At 41.5% G+C, this 15483-nt stretch overlaps 1 protein-coding gene across 11 annotated transcripts in view; it reads right to left on the bottom strand.

Annotated features, from left to right (window-relative positions):
• Window positions 1–381: 381 nt before the first annotated feature.
• CCDC62 (coiled-coil domain containing 62) overlaps window positions 382–15483 on the bottom strand; it is a 35419-nt gene continuing 20317 nt past the window's right edge. For 9 of the 11 annotated variants that reach the window (XM_084996203.1, XM_021074076.2, XM_013982801.3 and 6 more), the window contains 4 exons: window positions 12978–13703; window positions 8867–9023; window positions 4682–4807; window positions 382–446 (listed from right to left, as the gene is read on the bottom strand). In XM_084996203.1, the coding sequence (XP_084852329.1) occupies window positions 393–446; window positions 4682–4807; window positions 8867–9023; window positions 12978–13703 (1063 nt within the window). In that variant the 3' untranslated portion in view covers window positions 382–392. The remainder of the gene's footprint in view (window positions 447–4681; window positions 4808–8866; window positions 9024–12977; window positions 13704–15483) is intronic. The other 2 variants (XM_084996206.1, XM_084996205.1) reach the window with 1 other exon arrangement.

Here is a 15483-nt window from a genome sequence, read left to right on the forward strand (position 1 = left end):
CCTTTTTATAAGTCTTGAAACCCCACTGAAAGCCTTCTTTCCAGACAGACATTCAGATGAAATGCTGCAATGTTAGTTGAGTTTCTGAGTTTAAAATCTATGTGTATTCACTTTTTAGATTTAAAATTCTGGGTAGTGAGAATAAGGATTTTTGATCTGCATTTCTCTTATAAGTAACTGACCTTTTCCTCTGATTAAATTTAGAAGGTGTGTATAAATAGGTCAAGCAAAAGAGAAAGGATTACAGGTTACACAAACGCATTGCCTGCCGTGACTCCACATTATCAATGTTCCTAAGTTACTTATTAAATATCAACTGAGATACAAGGTGGGATAAGGAAAGGTGACTTACCCATGATCACAATGAATTCTGAGGTTGGCTTTTGTTTTCTTCAATTACTGAGAAGGGTATTTTTTTCAGCTGATTCTTCTGAGACTTCCACATTCTACAAAACAACTCCCAAATTAGTACCCAGGATAGGACAATTAGAAAATGCTTAAGAGGACAATACACAAATACAGCAGAAATGCCTTTAAAAGACCTTAGGGAATGAATGAAATGCAATGGAGAGTAATTTCATACGGCCACCAACCATCCACCCAGCAAAGATATACTGACTTCCCATTCATGCGTGGGGCCCCTCTGTCTCTAATTCCATAGTTGGAATGCTCTGTTGGCTTTACTGTGTGTGTTATGGCTAAACTCTGGCAATCAGCTAATGCCCAGATGTAACTGGGTCTTTGTCAGCTTAATATAGACCTCGGGGTGAGCCCTGTGTAAAGACAGTGGTCACTGGTCATCAAGAAGAATCAATTTTTTAATCCATTACACTGCCTACTGAGGTTTTAGCTAGGTGGGTTTGGAGGAGATAGCTTAAAAAAGAAAAAAAAGGGAGTTCCCGTCGTGGCTCATGGGAAACAAATCCGACTAAGAACCATGAGGTTGCAGGTTCAATCCCTAAAAATCAAAAACAAACAAACAAGGTAACAGTAGGCTCCACCGGAGGGGAGGGGATTAAATGAGATAATAAGTGAAGTGTGGTTGACACAATGTAAATAAATTTTTTTTTTGGTCTATTTTCCTTTTCTAGGGCCGCTCCCGCGGCATATGGAGGTTCCCAGGCTAGGGGTCTAATTGGAGCTTTTGCTGCCAGCCTACACCACAGCCACAGCAACACGGGATCTGAGCTGCATCTATGACCTACACCACAGCTCACGGCAACGCCGGATCGTTAACCCACTGAGCAAGGCCAGGGATCGAACCCACAACCTCATGGTTCCTAGTTGGATTTGTTAACCACTGCGCCACGACAGGAACTTCAAGAAACTCTTTATTCACAAATGAATGACAAGACTGTCTACATAGAAAATCCTAAGAAAATCTACTTGAATATCAGGTGAATTAAGCAAAGATGCAATTTACAAAAAGCAATTATAGTTCTTTATCACCAAAAAACAATTTGAGAATGAAATTTAAAATACGATATATGATGGCATCAATAAACAAAATATTAGGAATAAATTTAACAAAAGATACCTACAATAAAAATCACAAAACATGGTCCAAAGAAAAGAAAGATCTAAACAAATGGAGATATACTCTGTTCACAGATAACAGTTCTTCCTAAATTAATCTAAATTCAATGAAATCACAAAATCAGACAATATCAGAGTATGCTTTTTTTTTTTTTTAAATGAGAGTTGCAATGTTTATTTCAGGTTCTTTCTCTTTTTCTTTTTTGCCACTCCTACAGCATGTGGAAGTTCCCAGGCCAGGGATTGAACCTGCACCGTAGAAGTGACCAGAGCCAGAGCAGTGAAAAAAAGAACTGCCCAGATTGTACTTTTAAAAATTGGAAAATTCAGAACATTGTAAATCAACTATAATTTTTTTTTTTTTGTCTTTTTGTCTTTTTAGGGCTGTACCCAGGACATATAGAGGTTCGCGGGCTGGGGTCTAATTGGAGCTACAGCTGCCGGTCTACGCCACAGCCACAGCAACGCCAGATCTGAGCCACATCTGTGATCTACACCACAGCTCACGGCAACACCAGATCCTTAACCCACTGAAGGAGGCCAGGGATCAAACCTGCAACCTCACAGTTCCTAGTCAGATTCCTTTCCACTGAGCCATGACGGGAACTCCTCCAACTATAGTAATTTTTTTAAATAAATAAAATGAAGATAAAAAAATAAAAAATAGAAATTGAAAAATTGATTCTAAAATTGCTATGGACCTGGCAAAGGGCCTAGATTAGCCAGAATAATTTTTCAAAAGAAGAAGAAAGTCAAAGACAATACTGATTTCAAGACTTTCTATAGCATTACATAATCAATTCAGCGTGGTATTGGTGTAAGGAGAACAACGAGATCAATGGAAATGATCGGAGAGTCTAGAAATAGACCCTTGAATATATAGTCAATTGATTTTCAGCAAAGTTGCTGAGAGTAATTCAACAGAAAAAGGGCAGTCTTTTCAACAAATGATGCCGGAGCTGAATCTGTATGGAGAAAAATGCACACTGATCATTGCTTCCCACCATCCACAAAATTTAAATCAAGATGAACCACAGACCTTTTCTACCACGTAGAAAAAAAAGAAAAAAATGGACTGGACTTCAACAAAATTTTAAATTTCTGCCCTTCGAAACACATCTAAGATAATGAAAAGGCAAGTGATAAACTGGGAGAAAAATTCATTACATATCTGACAAAAGAAAAATAACTTGTGTCTAGACTATATGAAAAATTCTTATAACTCAATAACAAAGGAAACAACTCAATTTTAAAATGGGCAAAAGACTGGAGTTCCCATTGTGGCGCAGCAGAAACAATCCGACTAGGAACCATGAGGTTGCAGATTTGGTCTCTGGTCTCGCTCAGTGGGTCAAGGATCCGGCGTTGCTGTGGCTGTGGTGTAGGCCAGTGGCTACAGCTCTGACTGGACCCCTAGCCTGGGAACCTCCACATGCCATGGGTGGGGCCATAGAAAAGACAAAAAAATAAAATAAAATGGGAAAAGACTTAAAGAGACTTCACAAAGGAAGATCTATGAAGGGCCAATAAGCATAGGAAAAGATGCACATCACTAGGTTGTAGGAAAATGCAAATTACTAAACGGCAAGGAGATTTACGGTGATGAGCCACTTTGGATTTACCAGAATGGTTAAAATCAAAGGGACTGACCAAACCAAGGTTAGGTGAGGATGTGGAGCATCTGGAACTCTCATAACACAGCTGGTAGGGATGTGAAATGGTACAATTACTTTGGAAAATGATTTGACAGTTTATTAAAAAGTTAAATCCTAGAACTAGCAATTCTGCTTCTAGGTATTCACCTTAGAGAAATGAAAATGTAAGTCCATTTAAAAAAAAAAAAAGCTAATGTAAAGATGTCCATAGCAGTTTTATTTGTATTAGTTCACAACTGGAAACAACCCAAATATCCTATCTACATGAGAATAAACATTCTGTAGTCTATTCATACAATGGAGTACTACTCAGCAATAAAAAAGGAGTGAATGAGGTTGCAGGTTCGATCCCTGGCCTCACTGAGTGGGTTAAGGATCTGACGTCACCATGAACTGTGGTGTAGGATGCAGACGGGGCTCGGATCCTGTGTTGCTGTGGCTGTGGTGTAGGCCGGCAGCTGTAGCTCCAACTGGGAACTTCCATATGCTATGGGTGTGGCCCTAAAAAGCAAAAAAAAAAAAAAACAACCCACAAAAGTGGGACAACCAGATATGAGGGTCTCCAGATATGATGGAATAGGAGGTAGACTGCATCATCCATGAGGAGTTGTGCCAAAACAAACAAAAAACTGAAACTGACCCCAAGTCTAATCAAGTCGCTAGATGGAAATACTAGTTTACAGGAGTTTATCAGGATAGATGACTGTGTGAAATGACGGTGAAGATGGAGTCAGCAAGATCCAGGTTGTGGGAAATTTTACAGGACAATGACCCATGTTTCCTTTAATGAACAGCACTAAAAACAAAGAAAGAAGGAGTTCCCGCTGTGGGACAAGAGGTGCAGTGTCTGCAGTGCCACGATGCAGGTTCAAGCCCCAGTCCAGCACAGTGGGTTAAGGAATCCGGCATTGCCACAGCTGTGGTGTAGGTTGCAACTGTGGCACACTGGGCTGGGAATCGAATCCACATCTCCACAGCGACCCAAGCCACTGCAGTGGGATCCTTAACCCAATGCACCAGGGCGGGAACTCCAGTGATTTACTGTTCATTTGTTTGGGTCCTTATCTGTTAGAGATACAGAATGAAGTACATATAAGCAAAAAGATAGGACGTCCAAGATTTGCTTTAAAATGTTTCAGAAGAAAACAGGTATGGATGGGGGAGGTTAAAACAGAAACAGAAGAAAGCGGAGGGTCACTGAAGCTTTGTGATTATGAGTATTCTTTCTACTTCTGTATTTGAAATTTTCTATACTGAAATGTTTTTGAAAAGTCCCCTGGAATTTCTATGCATTGGCCCAGATAATTGGAAAGAGGAAGTGTGGGCGTGGTAATGTTTGCGTATGGCTCTCTCTTTCTTCCTTAAAACCGACGTGCTACCTGCAGCCCTGAGAGACATAGACACTTTCATTCTAACAGAGTGAGGTTTGCACACAGCTACTGGAGGATTTGCACACCAGGGGTGTGGTCAAAAGGATAGGAACCACGTACGTTTTTGGCGCCAGTGCTGAGATTCTCAGAGCTGATGGGGAGCAGAGTGCTCAGTTCCAGATCAGTGACCATTTGACGAGATTCTGCCAGCAAACGCTGAAGCTTACTTGTGGGTGAAAAGTCATCCTGCAAAGACAACACAACGTTAGCCTTCGTGAAATCAAGAAGCACTTTTCCCTGTGCATGTTCACAAATGGAATGTGACAAATACAAATAACGCTTCATTAATATTTCTTTGACTTTAGGTATTACAGGTCAAAGTAGGACATTAAATCCCAGGAGAGCCAAATTCTGTTCCTTCTTAGAACCTACTTGGCTAGATCATTCCACTTAAATAGAACTTATCACAACTAATTAAGTAATATCCACGTGATAAAAGAATCCTAGGCATTGTTTACCTCTCTTAAATCAACTTGCCGAGGCCTTCGTGACCATGTCAAAATACTTACAAAATGTAACTCTAAACTAATGGCCTGTTAGCTTTTAAAAATATGTGGAAATATGCTTTAGATTGTTTGTTCTTGTTTAATTTTCAACTTTGTGTAAAAAGTTTTCCACAGTGTACAATCTTTGAGTTTTCCACAGTGGACACACAACTGTACAATGAAGTGTACAATCTGATGAGTTCTGACATATGTACAAATCCATGAAACTGTCCCCACAATGAATAAGGGTCACTTTTTTTTTTTTTTTTTTTTTTTTTTTGTCTTTTTGCTATTTCTTGGGCCGCTCCCGAGGTATATGGATGTTCCCAGGCTAGGAGTTGGAATCGGAGCTGTAGCCGCCCGCCTACGCCAGAGCCACAGTAACGTGGGATTCAAGGCGTGTCTGCAACCTACACCACAGCTCACGGCAACGCCAGATCATTAACCCACTGAGCAAGGGCAGGGACCGAACCCGCAACCTCATGGTTCCTAGTCGGATTCGTTAACCACTGTGCCACGACGGGAACTCCAAGGGTCACGTTTTTAATTTAATTTTTATTTTATAATGGAGTATGGTTGACTTGCAATGTTGTGTTAGTTTCAGGTGTACAGCAAAGTGATTCAGTTATATCCATATATCCATTTTTTTCAGATTCTTTTCCCATATAAGTTATCACAGACTATTAAGTAGAGTTCCCTGTGCTCTACAGCAGGTCCTTGTTGATTATCTGTTTTACATTAGTAGTGTGTATCTGTTAATCCCAAATGCCTAATTTACCCCTCCTCCATTTACCACACTTATGCCCCTATGGAATTACTGCCTGAGTACCTTCTCCCCATTCCCAGACAACTAATGATTTGCTTTCTGTCACCAGAGATTAGTTGCATTTTCCAGAATTTTATACAAATGCATTACATACTTTACATACTTTCATCTCTCTTCTTTTTTTTTTTTTTTTTTTTTTTTTGTCTTTTTGCCTTTTCTAGGGCCGCTCCCATGGCATATGGAGGATCCCAGGCTAGGGGTCTAATCGGAGCTGTAGCCGCGTCTTCAACCTACACCACAGCTCACGGCAACGCCAGATCTTTAACCCACTGAGCAGGCCAGGGATTGAACCCCCAACCTCATGGCTCTTAGTCCGATTCATTAACTACTGAGCCACAACAAGAACTCCTCCAGTTTTTTTTTAGCTAGTGCAAATAAAGCTACTTAAGTACTTGTGTGGATGTATGGTTTTATTTCTCTAGGATTCGAATAGCCAGGTCATACAGTAGGTGTATATTTAGCTTTTTTTTTAAAGTAGTTCTTTAAAAGAAACAACCCAAATGTTTTCCAAAGTGGCTATACTATTTAGGAGTTCCCGTCGTGGCGCAGTGGTTAACGAATCCGACTAGGAACCGTGAGGTTGCGGGTTCGGTCCCTGCCCTTGCTCAATGGGTTAACGATCCGGCGTTGCCGTGAGCTGTGGTGTAGGTTGCAGACGCGGCTCGGATCCCGCGTTGCTGTGGCTCTGGTGTAGGCCGGTGGCTACAGCTCCGATTCAACCCCTAGCCTGGGAACCTCCATATGCCGTGGGAGCGGCCCAAGAAATAGCAACAACAACAACAAAAAAAGACCAAAAAATAAATAAATAAATAAATAAAAATAAAAAAATAAAAATAAAAAAACAAAGTGGCTATACTATTTACATTCCCAACATGGGTGAATGAAAGGGCCAGTTGCTCCTGATTCTAGTCAACATTTGCTATGGTCAGTTTTTAACAAAGAGAACTAACACACATCAAACACCCATCAGGGGCCAGGCCCTACGACATCTCATTTAAACCAAGCAACTGTGATGTTGTCATTGCACATTTGCAGGTGAAGAAACGGAGGCTCAAAGAAATTAAATAACTTTCCCAAGGTCACTGATCTAAGACAAAGCAAAATGGGGATTTGAACCCAGATCGATTTGATTTCAGAGCCAGATACTTCCCAAAATAACATCACCAAAAGCAACTAAGTTTACTTGAACTTATTTTCTTTATGAAAGGACTGTGATGAGGACCCTGTTCATGATGAGGAGATGCTGGCTCATTCACAATAATGAAAAGTAGAAACAACTTCCCGGCCTGTCTGTAGGGGTGTGGACAGACTGTGGTTGATTCAGTCAATGGACTGCACATCAGTCAACAGTCAAGATGAAGAGGGAGGTCCGCAAGTTGGGCATGGATGAAGGTCACAAAATACTGATAAAGTTGGAAAACACGTGGCAAAAGGATATAGATAGCATTTTATCATTTATTTACATTTTTATTATTATTATTATTATTATTTGCCTGTGCCTGTGGCATGTGGAAGTGCCCAGGCCAGTTACTGAACCTGCCCCATGGCAATGACGCAAGCCCTATAGTGACGATACCGGATCCTTAACCCATTGCACCACAAAGGAACTTCCTAAGCACATTTTAAACACACACAAAACAAGAGTATGCAATGTTTAAGTGTACACTTTTACAGAGTAAAATCATAAAACAAGTATGGAAGCAGCTTCAGGGTTAACTGGTAGGGGTAAGGGACAGGGACAGGATGGCCCATGGACTTGTCCTGTAACATTTTATCTCTTTAACAACTTGAAAAATAAAGCAAATATGGCAAAATGGAATCATATTAAATCTGAATGTAGGTGTGCATACTCATTTGTTGTATTTTTCATTTTTTGTGTGTTTAAAATATTTATTAAAAATGGATATATCGGAGTGCCTGTCGTGGCTCAGTGGTTAACGAATACGACTAGGAACCATGACGTTGTGGGTTCAATCCCTGGCCTTGCTCAGTGGGTTAAGGATCTGGCGTTGCCAAGAGCTGTGGTGTAGGTGGCAGATGTGGCTGGGATCCCGTGTTGCTGAGGCTCTGGTGTAGGCCGGCAGCTATAGCTTCAGTTGGACCCCTAGCCTGGGAATCTCCATATGCCGCAGGAGCAGCCCTAGAAAAGGCAAAAAGACCAAAAAAAAAAAAAAAAAAAAAAAAAAAAAAAGATATATTAATCACTTGGAGCGCCTGAGGGACACCTTACCTGAAGCTAATCTAAAGTATACTGAGTTAAGAATACGACATAGTGTCCCTGAGGATGTGGGTTTGATCCCTGGCATTGCTCAGTGGGTAAGGATCTGGAGTTACCATGAGCTGTGGTGTCGGTTGCAGATGTGGCTGAGATCCCATATTGCTGTGGCTGTGATGTAGGCCAGCAGCTATAGCTCCGACTTGACCTCTAGCCTGGGAACTTCCATATACTGCAGGTGTGGCCTTAAAAAGAAAAAAAAAGAAAAAGAAAACAGAAGGGAAACAAAAAATAAAACAAGGCGTTCCTACCACAACACTGTAAGTCAATAATATTTTAATAAAACTTTAAAAATGAAAACAAAACAAAAAAAATCAAGGAGTTCCCTAGTGGCTCAGCAGGTTAAGGATCCAGCATTATCATTGCTGTGGCTCTGGTTACTGCTGGGGTGTGCGTTTGATCCCTGGACTGGGACCTTCCTCACGCTGTGAGCCCAGCCAAAAAAAAAAAAAAAAAAAAAGTAGTAAGGAAACAGAAGGTAAGTAACTATGACTTCAGTTAAAAAATATAATTATAGTCCTATAATTAAAAAAAGAAAGGAAAACTGAAGAATAGCCAAAATGAAGCATGCTAACAATTAGTGCTACAGGAGAATGAAAAGGATGCTCGAGGAAAAGTCTTGCTTGAGTAAGCTGGGTATTTCTAGGCGAAATACAAACCTTTTCACTGGGCAATGCTGCATCTTTGTTAATTAACAACATCTTAGGTGAGTTCTTTTTATCAGAAGAGGACTCTGTCTCTCTCAACTTGTCATCCTCTCTTAAGGCAGATTGGGAAGAACCCAAACAGCGGGAATGCTGGATGGCAATCAGCTCACTGTGAACAACATCAAAGACAGGCAGCTTGAAATAATAGCAAACTTATGTGTTACCAAGACTCAAACTTGTAAGTATCTCAACAGGACAAAAAAAAAAAATTTTTTTTTCTTTCTTTTTGACTGAAGCAGCTCAATTTGAATAGAATATTATAGATGTGAATATTTGTGTGGAGTATTATAAATTCATACACACCCTTCACAATAAGAAGTCAAAATTCTTCCATAAAAGGTAACTATAGAGAATTGCCCTCCTCCTACTAACCACCCCCCCAAAAAAAGCAAAGATTTGAGGGACAGCATCATCCATAAGAGAAAAAAAAATAACAGTATAAGGTTAAACATGTAAAGATTGTAGGTTTTTCCAGAGTTCCCGTTGTGGCGCAGCAGAAATGAATTCGACTACAAAACATGAGGTTGCGGGTTCGATCCCTGGCCTCGACCAGTGGGTTAAGGATCCAGCGTTGCTGTGACCTGTGGTGTAGGTCACAGACGAGGCTCGGATCTAGCGTTGCTGTGGTTGTGGTGTTGGCTGGCAGCTACAGCTCTGATTAGACCCCTAGCCTGGGAACCTCCATATGCCCCGGGAGCGGCCCTAGAAACAGCAAAAAAGACAAAAAAAAAAAAAAAAAAAGATTTTAGGTTTTTGATTTGTAAGATTAATTTTTGTTAATGGTTTATTTTTTAAATTTTTATTTATTAATTTTGGGTGCCACACCTGAGGCATGTAGAAGTTTCCAGTCCAGGGAACCAGTGCCACAGCAGCAGCCAGAGCCACAGCAGTGACAACGCTGGATCCTTAACCTACTTCACTGCAAGGGAACTCATGTTAATGGTTTTTCAGAAGTCCTTTTGTGAAAGTAGAATAGCACTGTTGTTAATATCCTTAATTCTCTATCAGTTCTTGGTAGTTAGAGAACAAACACATGTAGCTAAGCTTCTGGGATGTGATTCAAGTCTGGGCTCAAAGCAGAGATAACAGCAAAAGAGGCCCTGGAAGCCTCTGCCTCCTGGACCCGGTAACCAAGGCAGAGCAGGCTTCTCCCTCCACAGGTAAACCCCTCTCTGTTAGATGGAACGGTGGTATAAACGCCAAGTTTTGTCAGATAATGAAGCAGGTACACAAGCTCTTATAATCTAAGGAAAAAATAAGAAAACACAATTATCTTTTCTACTGCATCACATATTTGTCATGCGATGACTTGGCATGTGTCTCTGCTGGCAGGACAAGGAGTCATGTGAGTTATTTCATGCCAAGGATGTAAAAAGGGCCTTGAAAGAAAACTGTAAAGCTACTTTTAAATTTCTTGCATGTATTTATTTATTTTTCTTTCTTCAGCCACCCTGAGGCATAGGGTAAGTTTCCAGGCCAGGGATCCAATCTGAGTTGGAGTTTTGACCTATGTCACAGCGGCCGCAACACCAGATCCTTAACACCTGTGCCACAGTGGGAACTCCTGGAAGGAAGTTCCATAAAAACCATAAAATCCTATGAAAGTCAATATGGTGATTAAAATAAGGCTCTCAATATAGAAACTTCACCTTTTCTATAATTTAAGATTAAAGAGCTAGGTTTTCTCTAAAAATAGCAGACATTAGTATAGTGCCACTCAACTACAAGATTCAGTAATTCTAATAAGATGAGCCTAAATACTAACTTATTACAGTATACTTTATTACAGACTGTATATGCTAAAAACAAATCCATTTTCTTCTCTTAAAGAAACTAGTGGGGGAGTTCCCGTTGTGGCTCAGTGGTAACAAACCCAACCAGATCCATGAGGATGGGGTTTGACCCCTGGCTCTGATCAGTGGGTTAAGGATTCTGTGTTGCCATGAGCTATGGTGTAGATTGCAGATGCAGTTCAGATCTGGCATTGCTATGGCTGTGATGGAGGCCGGCAGCTGCAGCTCTGATTCGATCACTAGCCTTCCATATGCCGTGGGTGTGGCTTAAAAAGACAAAAAGCAAACAAACAAAAATACCTAGTTGGGGGAGTTCCTGCTGTGGCACAATAGGATCAGCGGTGTTTCTGCAGCACCAAGTTGCAGGTTTGATCTCCAGCCTGTACAGCAGGTTAAATATCCAGTGTTGCCACAGCTGCAGCTTGGATCTGACCCCTGACCAGGGAACTCCGTATAACTCGGTGTGTGGGGTGACCAAAAATGAAAAAAAGAAAAAAAGTTGGATAAAGGTGGTCAAAAGGCACAAACTTCTGGTTATAAGATAAATAAGAACTAGGGATTTAATGTACAGTATGTTTAATATAATTAACACTGCTGTATGTTATATATCAAAGTTGTTGAGACAGTAAACCCTAATAGTCTCATCACAAGGAAAAAATATATATTTTTTTCTTTTATTTTGTATCTATATGGGATGATGGATGTTCACTAAACTCACTGTGGCTATCATTTCATGATGCCTTTTTTGTTTGTTTGTTTGTTTGTTTTGTTTTTTAGGGCTGTACCCGAGATATATGGAAGTTCCCAAGCTGGGGTTGGAACTGGAGCTATAGCGCTGGCCTACACCACAGCCACAGTAACTAGGAATCTGAGCTGTGTCTGTGACCTACACCATAGTTCAGGGCTACGCTGGATCCCCAACTCACTGAGTGAGGCCAGGGATAGAACCTGCGTCCTCATGGATACTAGTCAGATTGGTTTCCGCTGAGCCACAACAGGAACTCCTCAAGACGCATTTAAATCAAATCACTATGCTGTACACTGAAACTTACACAGTACAGTAGGTCAGATATTATCCCAATACATCTGGAAGGAAAAAAAACCCTGGAGTTCCCGTCGTGGCGCAGTGGTTAACGAATCCGACTAGGAACCATGAGGTTGCGGGTTCGATCCCTGCCCTTGCTCAGTGGGTTAACGATCCGGCGTTGCCGTGAGCTGTGGCGTAGGTTGCAGACGCGGCTCGGATCCCGTGTTGCTGTGGCTCTGGCGTAGGCTGGTGGCTACAGCTCCGATTCAACCCCTCGCCTGGGAACCTCCATATGCCGCGAGAGCGGCCCAAGAAATAGCAACAACAACAACAACAACAACAACAACAACAACAACAACAACAAAAAAGACAAGAAAAAAAACCCAATAACTTTTACCACCTTATTAAATACAATTATTCTTTCTCTTGCATGATTTTAAAAAATAAGTTTGGGAAAGGTAAGGTGAACACAAAGGCCAAAGCAGTTAGATGTATAAATAAACCAATGGGGGCAAAAAGAACTTCTTATCTGGGGTCTGGGAATGTAATCTGGACATGAAAGGAAGAGCTTATCAATTCAAAAGGATCCTGGGTGAGGAATGCCCCAGAGCAGCATTCTATTCTATAAAGTGACCTCCCCATTTGTTTTAAAATAAAACATGTTTGCTCAGCTTGGGACAACTGGCTTTGTTTTTAGGCAAAACCTTTGCCTCAGAAGCTATCCTAGGTGCAAACTTCTCACTGGAATCTAATACAGTCTCTTTGCACCATCAAAAACTCAACAACCTAGGAGTTCCCGTTGTGGCACAGCGAAAAGGAATCCAACTAGTATCCATGAGGATGTGGGTTTGATTCTCAGGCTCACTAGTGGGTCAGGGATCTGGCGTTGCTGTGAGCTATGGTGTAGGTCACAGATGCGGCTTGGATCCTGTGTTGCGACAACGAGCTGTGGTGTAGGCCAGTGGCTGCAGCTCAGATTGGGCCCCTAGCCTGGGAACTTCCATATGCTTCAGGTGTGACTCTAAAAAGCAAACAAAACAGAACGAAGAAAAAAAAACCACCAACAAAAACTACTCAACAGCCTAGGCTGTGATGAAAAGAGGAAATGGCTTGTCTTAAGCGCAATTTCTCTTTGCAAATACTGCTTTCCCTCTAATGGTCGGCCTGAAGTGGCTACTGTAGCCCCCTTGATATGTCTAAGCTGGCTTCCTGGGTGTTTACCAAGACAGGAAAGTTGACTAACCTGGTGGAGGAGTTATATTTGGTTCCACTGGCACTTTCGGCACAAGTGCACACGGATTTGTGGCGAACAACCCTCTGCACTTTGGAAGGCTTAAAGATGCTCATCCACTCCACATCAGACATGTGGCCAGGGGCTTCAATCACAAAGTTACTTGGGTGGCAGCACTTGGACTCCCACATGTCACTTTCATCCAGACAGGCTTCATTTTTATGGCAACAGGAGACTCTAGACCTCTCCAGCTGATCGTGACATTCGGTATCCAGCTTTTCTGGTTGTTTGGAGGCAGAACAGTTGGCCAGGCCCAAGTAAACACTGACGTCATGCCACTTTTCGTCTGATACAGACGTTGATGTCTCTGAGAGTTGTTTCTCTTCATTCTGAACCCCAATTCCATTACCTTTTGGTGATTTTGCATGGATCTTGCAAAATGTACTTGTGTTTTCTGGTTCAGTCTGGATTTTTGCTCCCAAAGACCAAGACTTTTGTTTCTCCACTAAGTCTTTTGCAAACAGAGATGAGATAGCAATTACACTTTTCCCCCCAAATGAAGTATTAACCTGTAGTTTCTTCTCTTTGCATACATCACAAGAGCTCTTGTCTGACCTATTTTGCTGAACCGACGTGGTCTCAAATTTTTGGTCCTTAACCAGTGACTTCTGATTTTTCTCCCTCTTAAAATCGACTTTTAGGTGGTTATTTTCAAGGTCTGATAAACACATGTCTCTGCTATGGTGGCATTACAAAAAACAGAAGTTATAAGGTATACTTGATATGATACTATCATCCTAAATATTTCACTCAAACCTTATCAGTTGTGCTAAACTCTACTAAGACCCATTTGTCTGAGTTGAAAATACAAGGTAGAATTTTTATATTCCTCAGAGCCCGATTTTAGCCCAACCTCCTCCAGGAAGTCTTTCTGATCACCAAGCCCACAGACCCACTCTCCTCTTACCATCCTTAATGCCCACTGTACTTATCATCCATATTGCAAGTCATTATTTCACTGATTATATTATCTAATGAATCAGACAGCAAATTTCCTGTTATATCATTCACTGATGGTTTCATATGAATACCCTGTCTTCTCCATAGACTCTTTTGTTTTGTTTTGGTTTGGTTTTTTTGCCATTTCTTGGGCTGCTCCTGAGGCATATGGAGGTTCCCAGGCTAGGGGTCGAAAGGGAGCCGTAGCCACCGGCCTACGCCAGAGCCACAGCAACGCGGGATCCGAGCCACGTCTGCAACCTACACCACAGCTCACAGCAACGCTGGATCCTTAACCCACTGAGCAAGGCCAGGGATCGAACCCGGAACCTCATGGTTCCTAGTCGGATTCGTTAACCACTGAGCCACAACGGGAACTCCCTCCATAGACTTTTATTTTTAACAGGTAGAGGCATTATTAATCTTCCTGGCACCTATCACCTAGGACAGCCTTTAGTATATACTAAGCGTTCTGTAAATACTGGTTGATTATCTCTTATTTCTCTTCTTAATTCCATTAGTTTCACAGTTAATGGAGGTAAAGGCAGGACTGAAAGGCAGTGGAGATTCAAGGTCCAAAAATAAACTGTAAAGTGCCAAATGTGTTTACCACACTGTTTTCTTGACCAGCTCCCATTCATCTGTTGGATTCTTATGTAGCTACAGACTGAAAGCTGGTCTAAAGTAAAAATGACACATGTGCACAAAACAGAACTGAAAATGTGATAACCCTTTAATAAATCATCTGTTGCGGTTTTTCATATCACACGTGTTCGGGTATTCTAATCTGTGTGATTCTGATGCAATCTTCAAGAATGGGCTAAGCCACTTTACATTCTTAAGGACAGCCTCGGTCATCTAGCCCAGGTACCTCCCAGGGGAAATGAAGTGCCAAAAGGAAGGGCCAATATGTGAGGGGGTTTGCCTGCGAGAGAACGCTGGGTTGGTTTGGTTTATTAGCAGCAGCTGCAGCTGGATACAGAATAGTGTAACGGTGCCCAGAAAAAGACTTCGAAGAAAAAGTACAGCAAATGCAGCAAGTTCTGGTGAGTCCCCAGTCACACTGTCTGTGGAAACAGCTGCTTTTTACAACCCTCCCTGCAACTACTAACCACCCCCACCCTGAACTCTTCTCCCTGGGGAAAGGATCTTGCAGCTCCCAGCCAGGCTTCTGACCTTACGCGCAGTTGTGGGGAACTCCCTGAATTCCTGTTCCTTTCCACAACTCCCTGTGTCATTTCTACTTGGAGAAGTGGATTAAATTGAACTGTAGGACAGTTACATGCTTGTTAAATTAAACCACACCTCATGTATTTATATTCTAGCTTTACAACTGAATTCATACACTGCCTGTTATAGGCAAGAGTAGTAAATGTTTCCTATTAACAAGGAAAACAGGAAAATCAAGCTAAGAGCAGAGATCGCCCTTAGCTGAACTTCGACTGCTGTAATTTATTGCATTCTTTGGCATTATTTCTTTTAGGCAAGTACCGTGCCCTGTACATCTTTATTTCCCCTA

Source organism: Sus scrofa, chromosome 14, assembly GCF_054392235.1.
Source record: "Sus scrofa isolate SSC_HxYL_T2T_F1_AM1 chromosome 14, Sscrofa_HxYL_maternal_Yorkshire_Landrace_v2.0, whole genome shotgun sequence".
NCBI classification, from domain to species: domain Eukaryota; kingdom Metazoa; phylum Chordata; class Mammalia; order Artiodactyla; family Suidae; genus Sus; species Sus scrofa.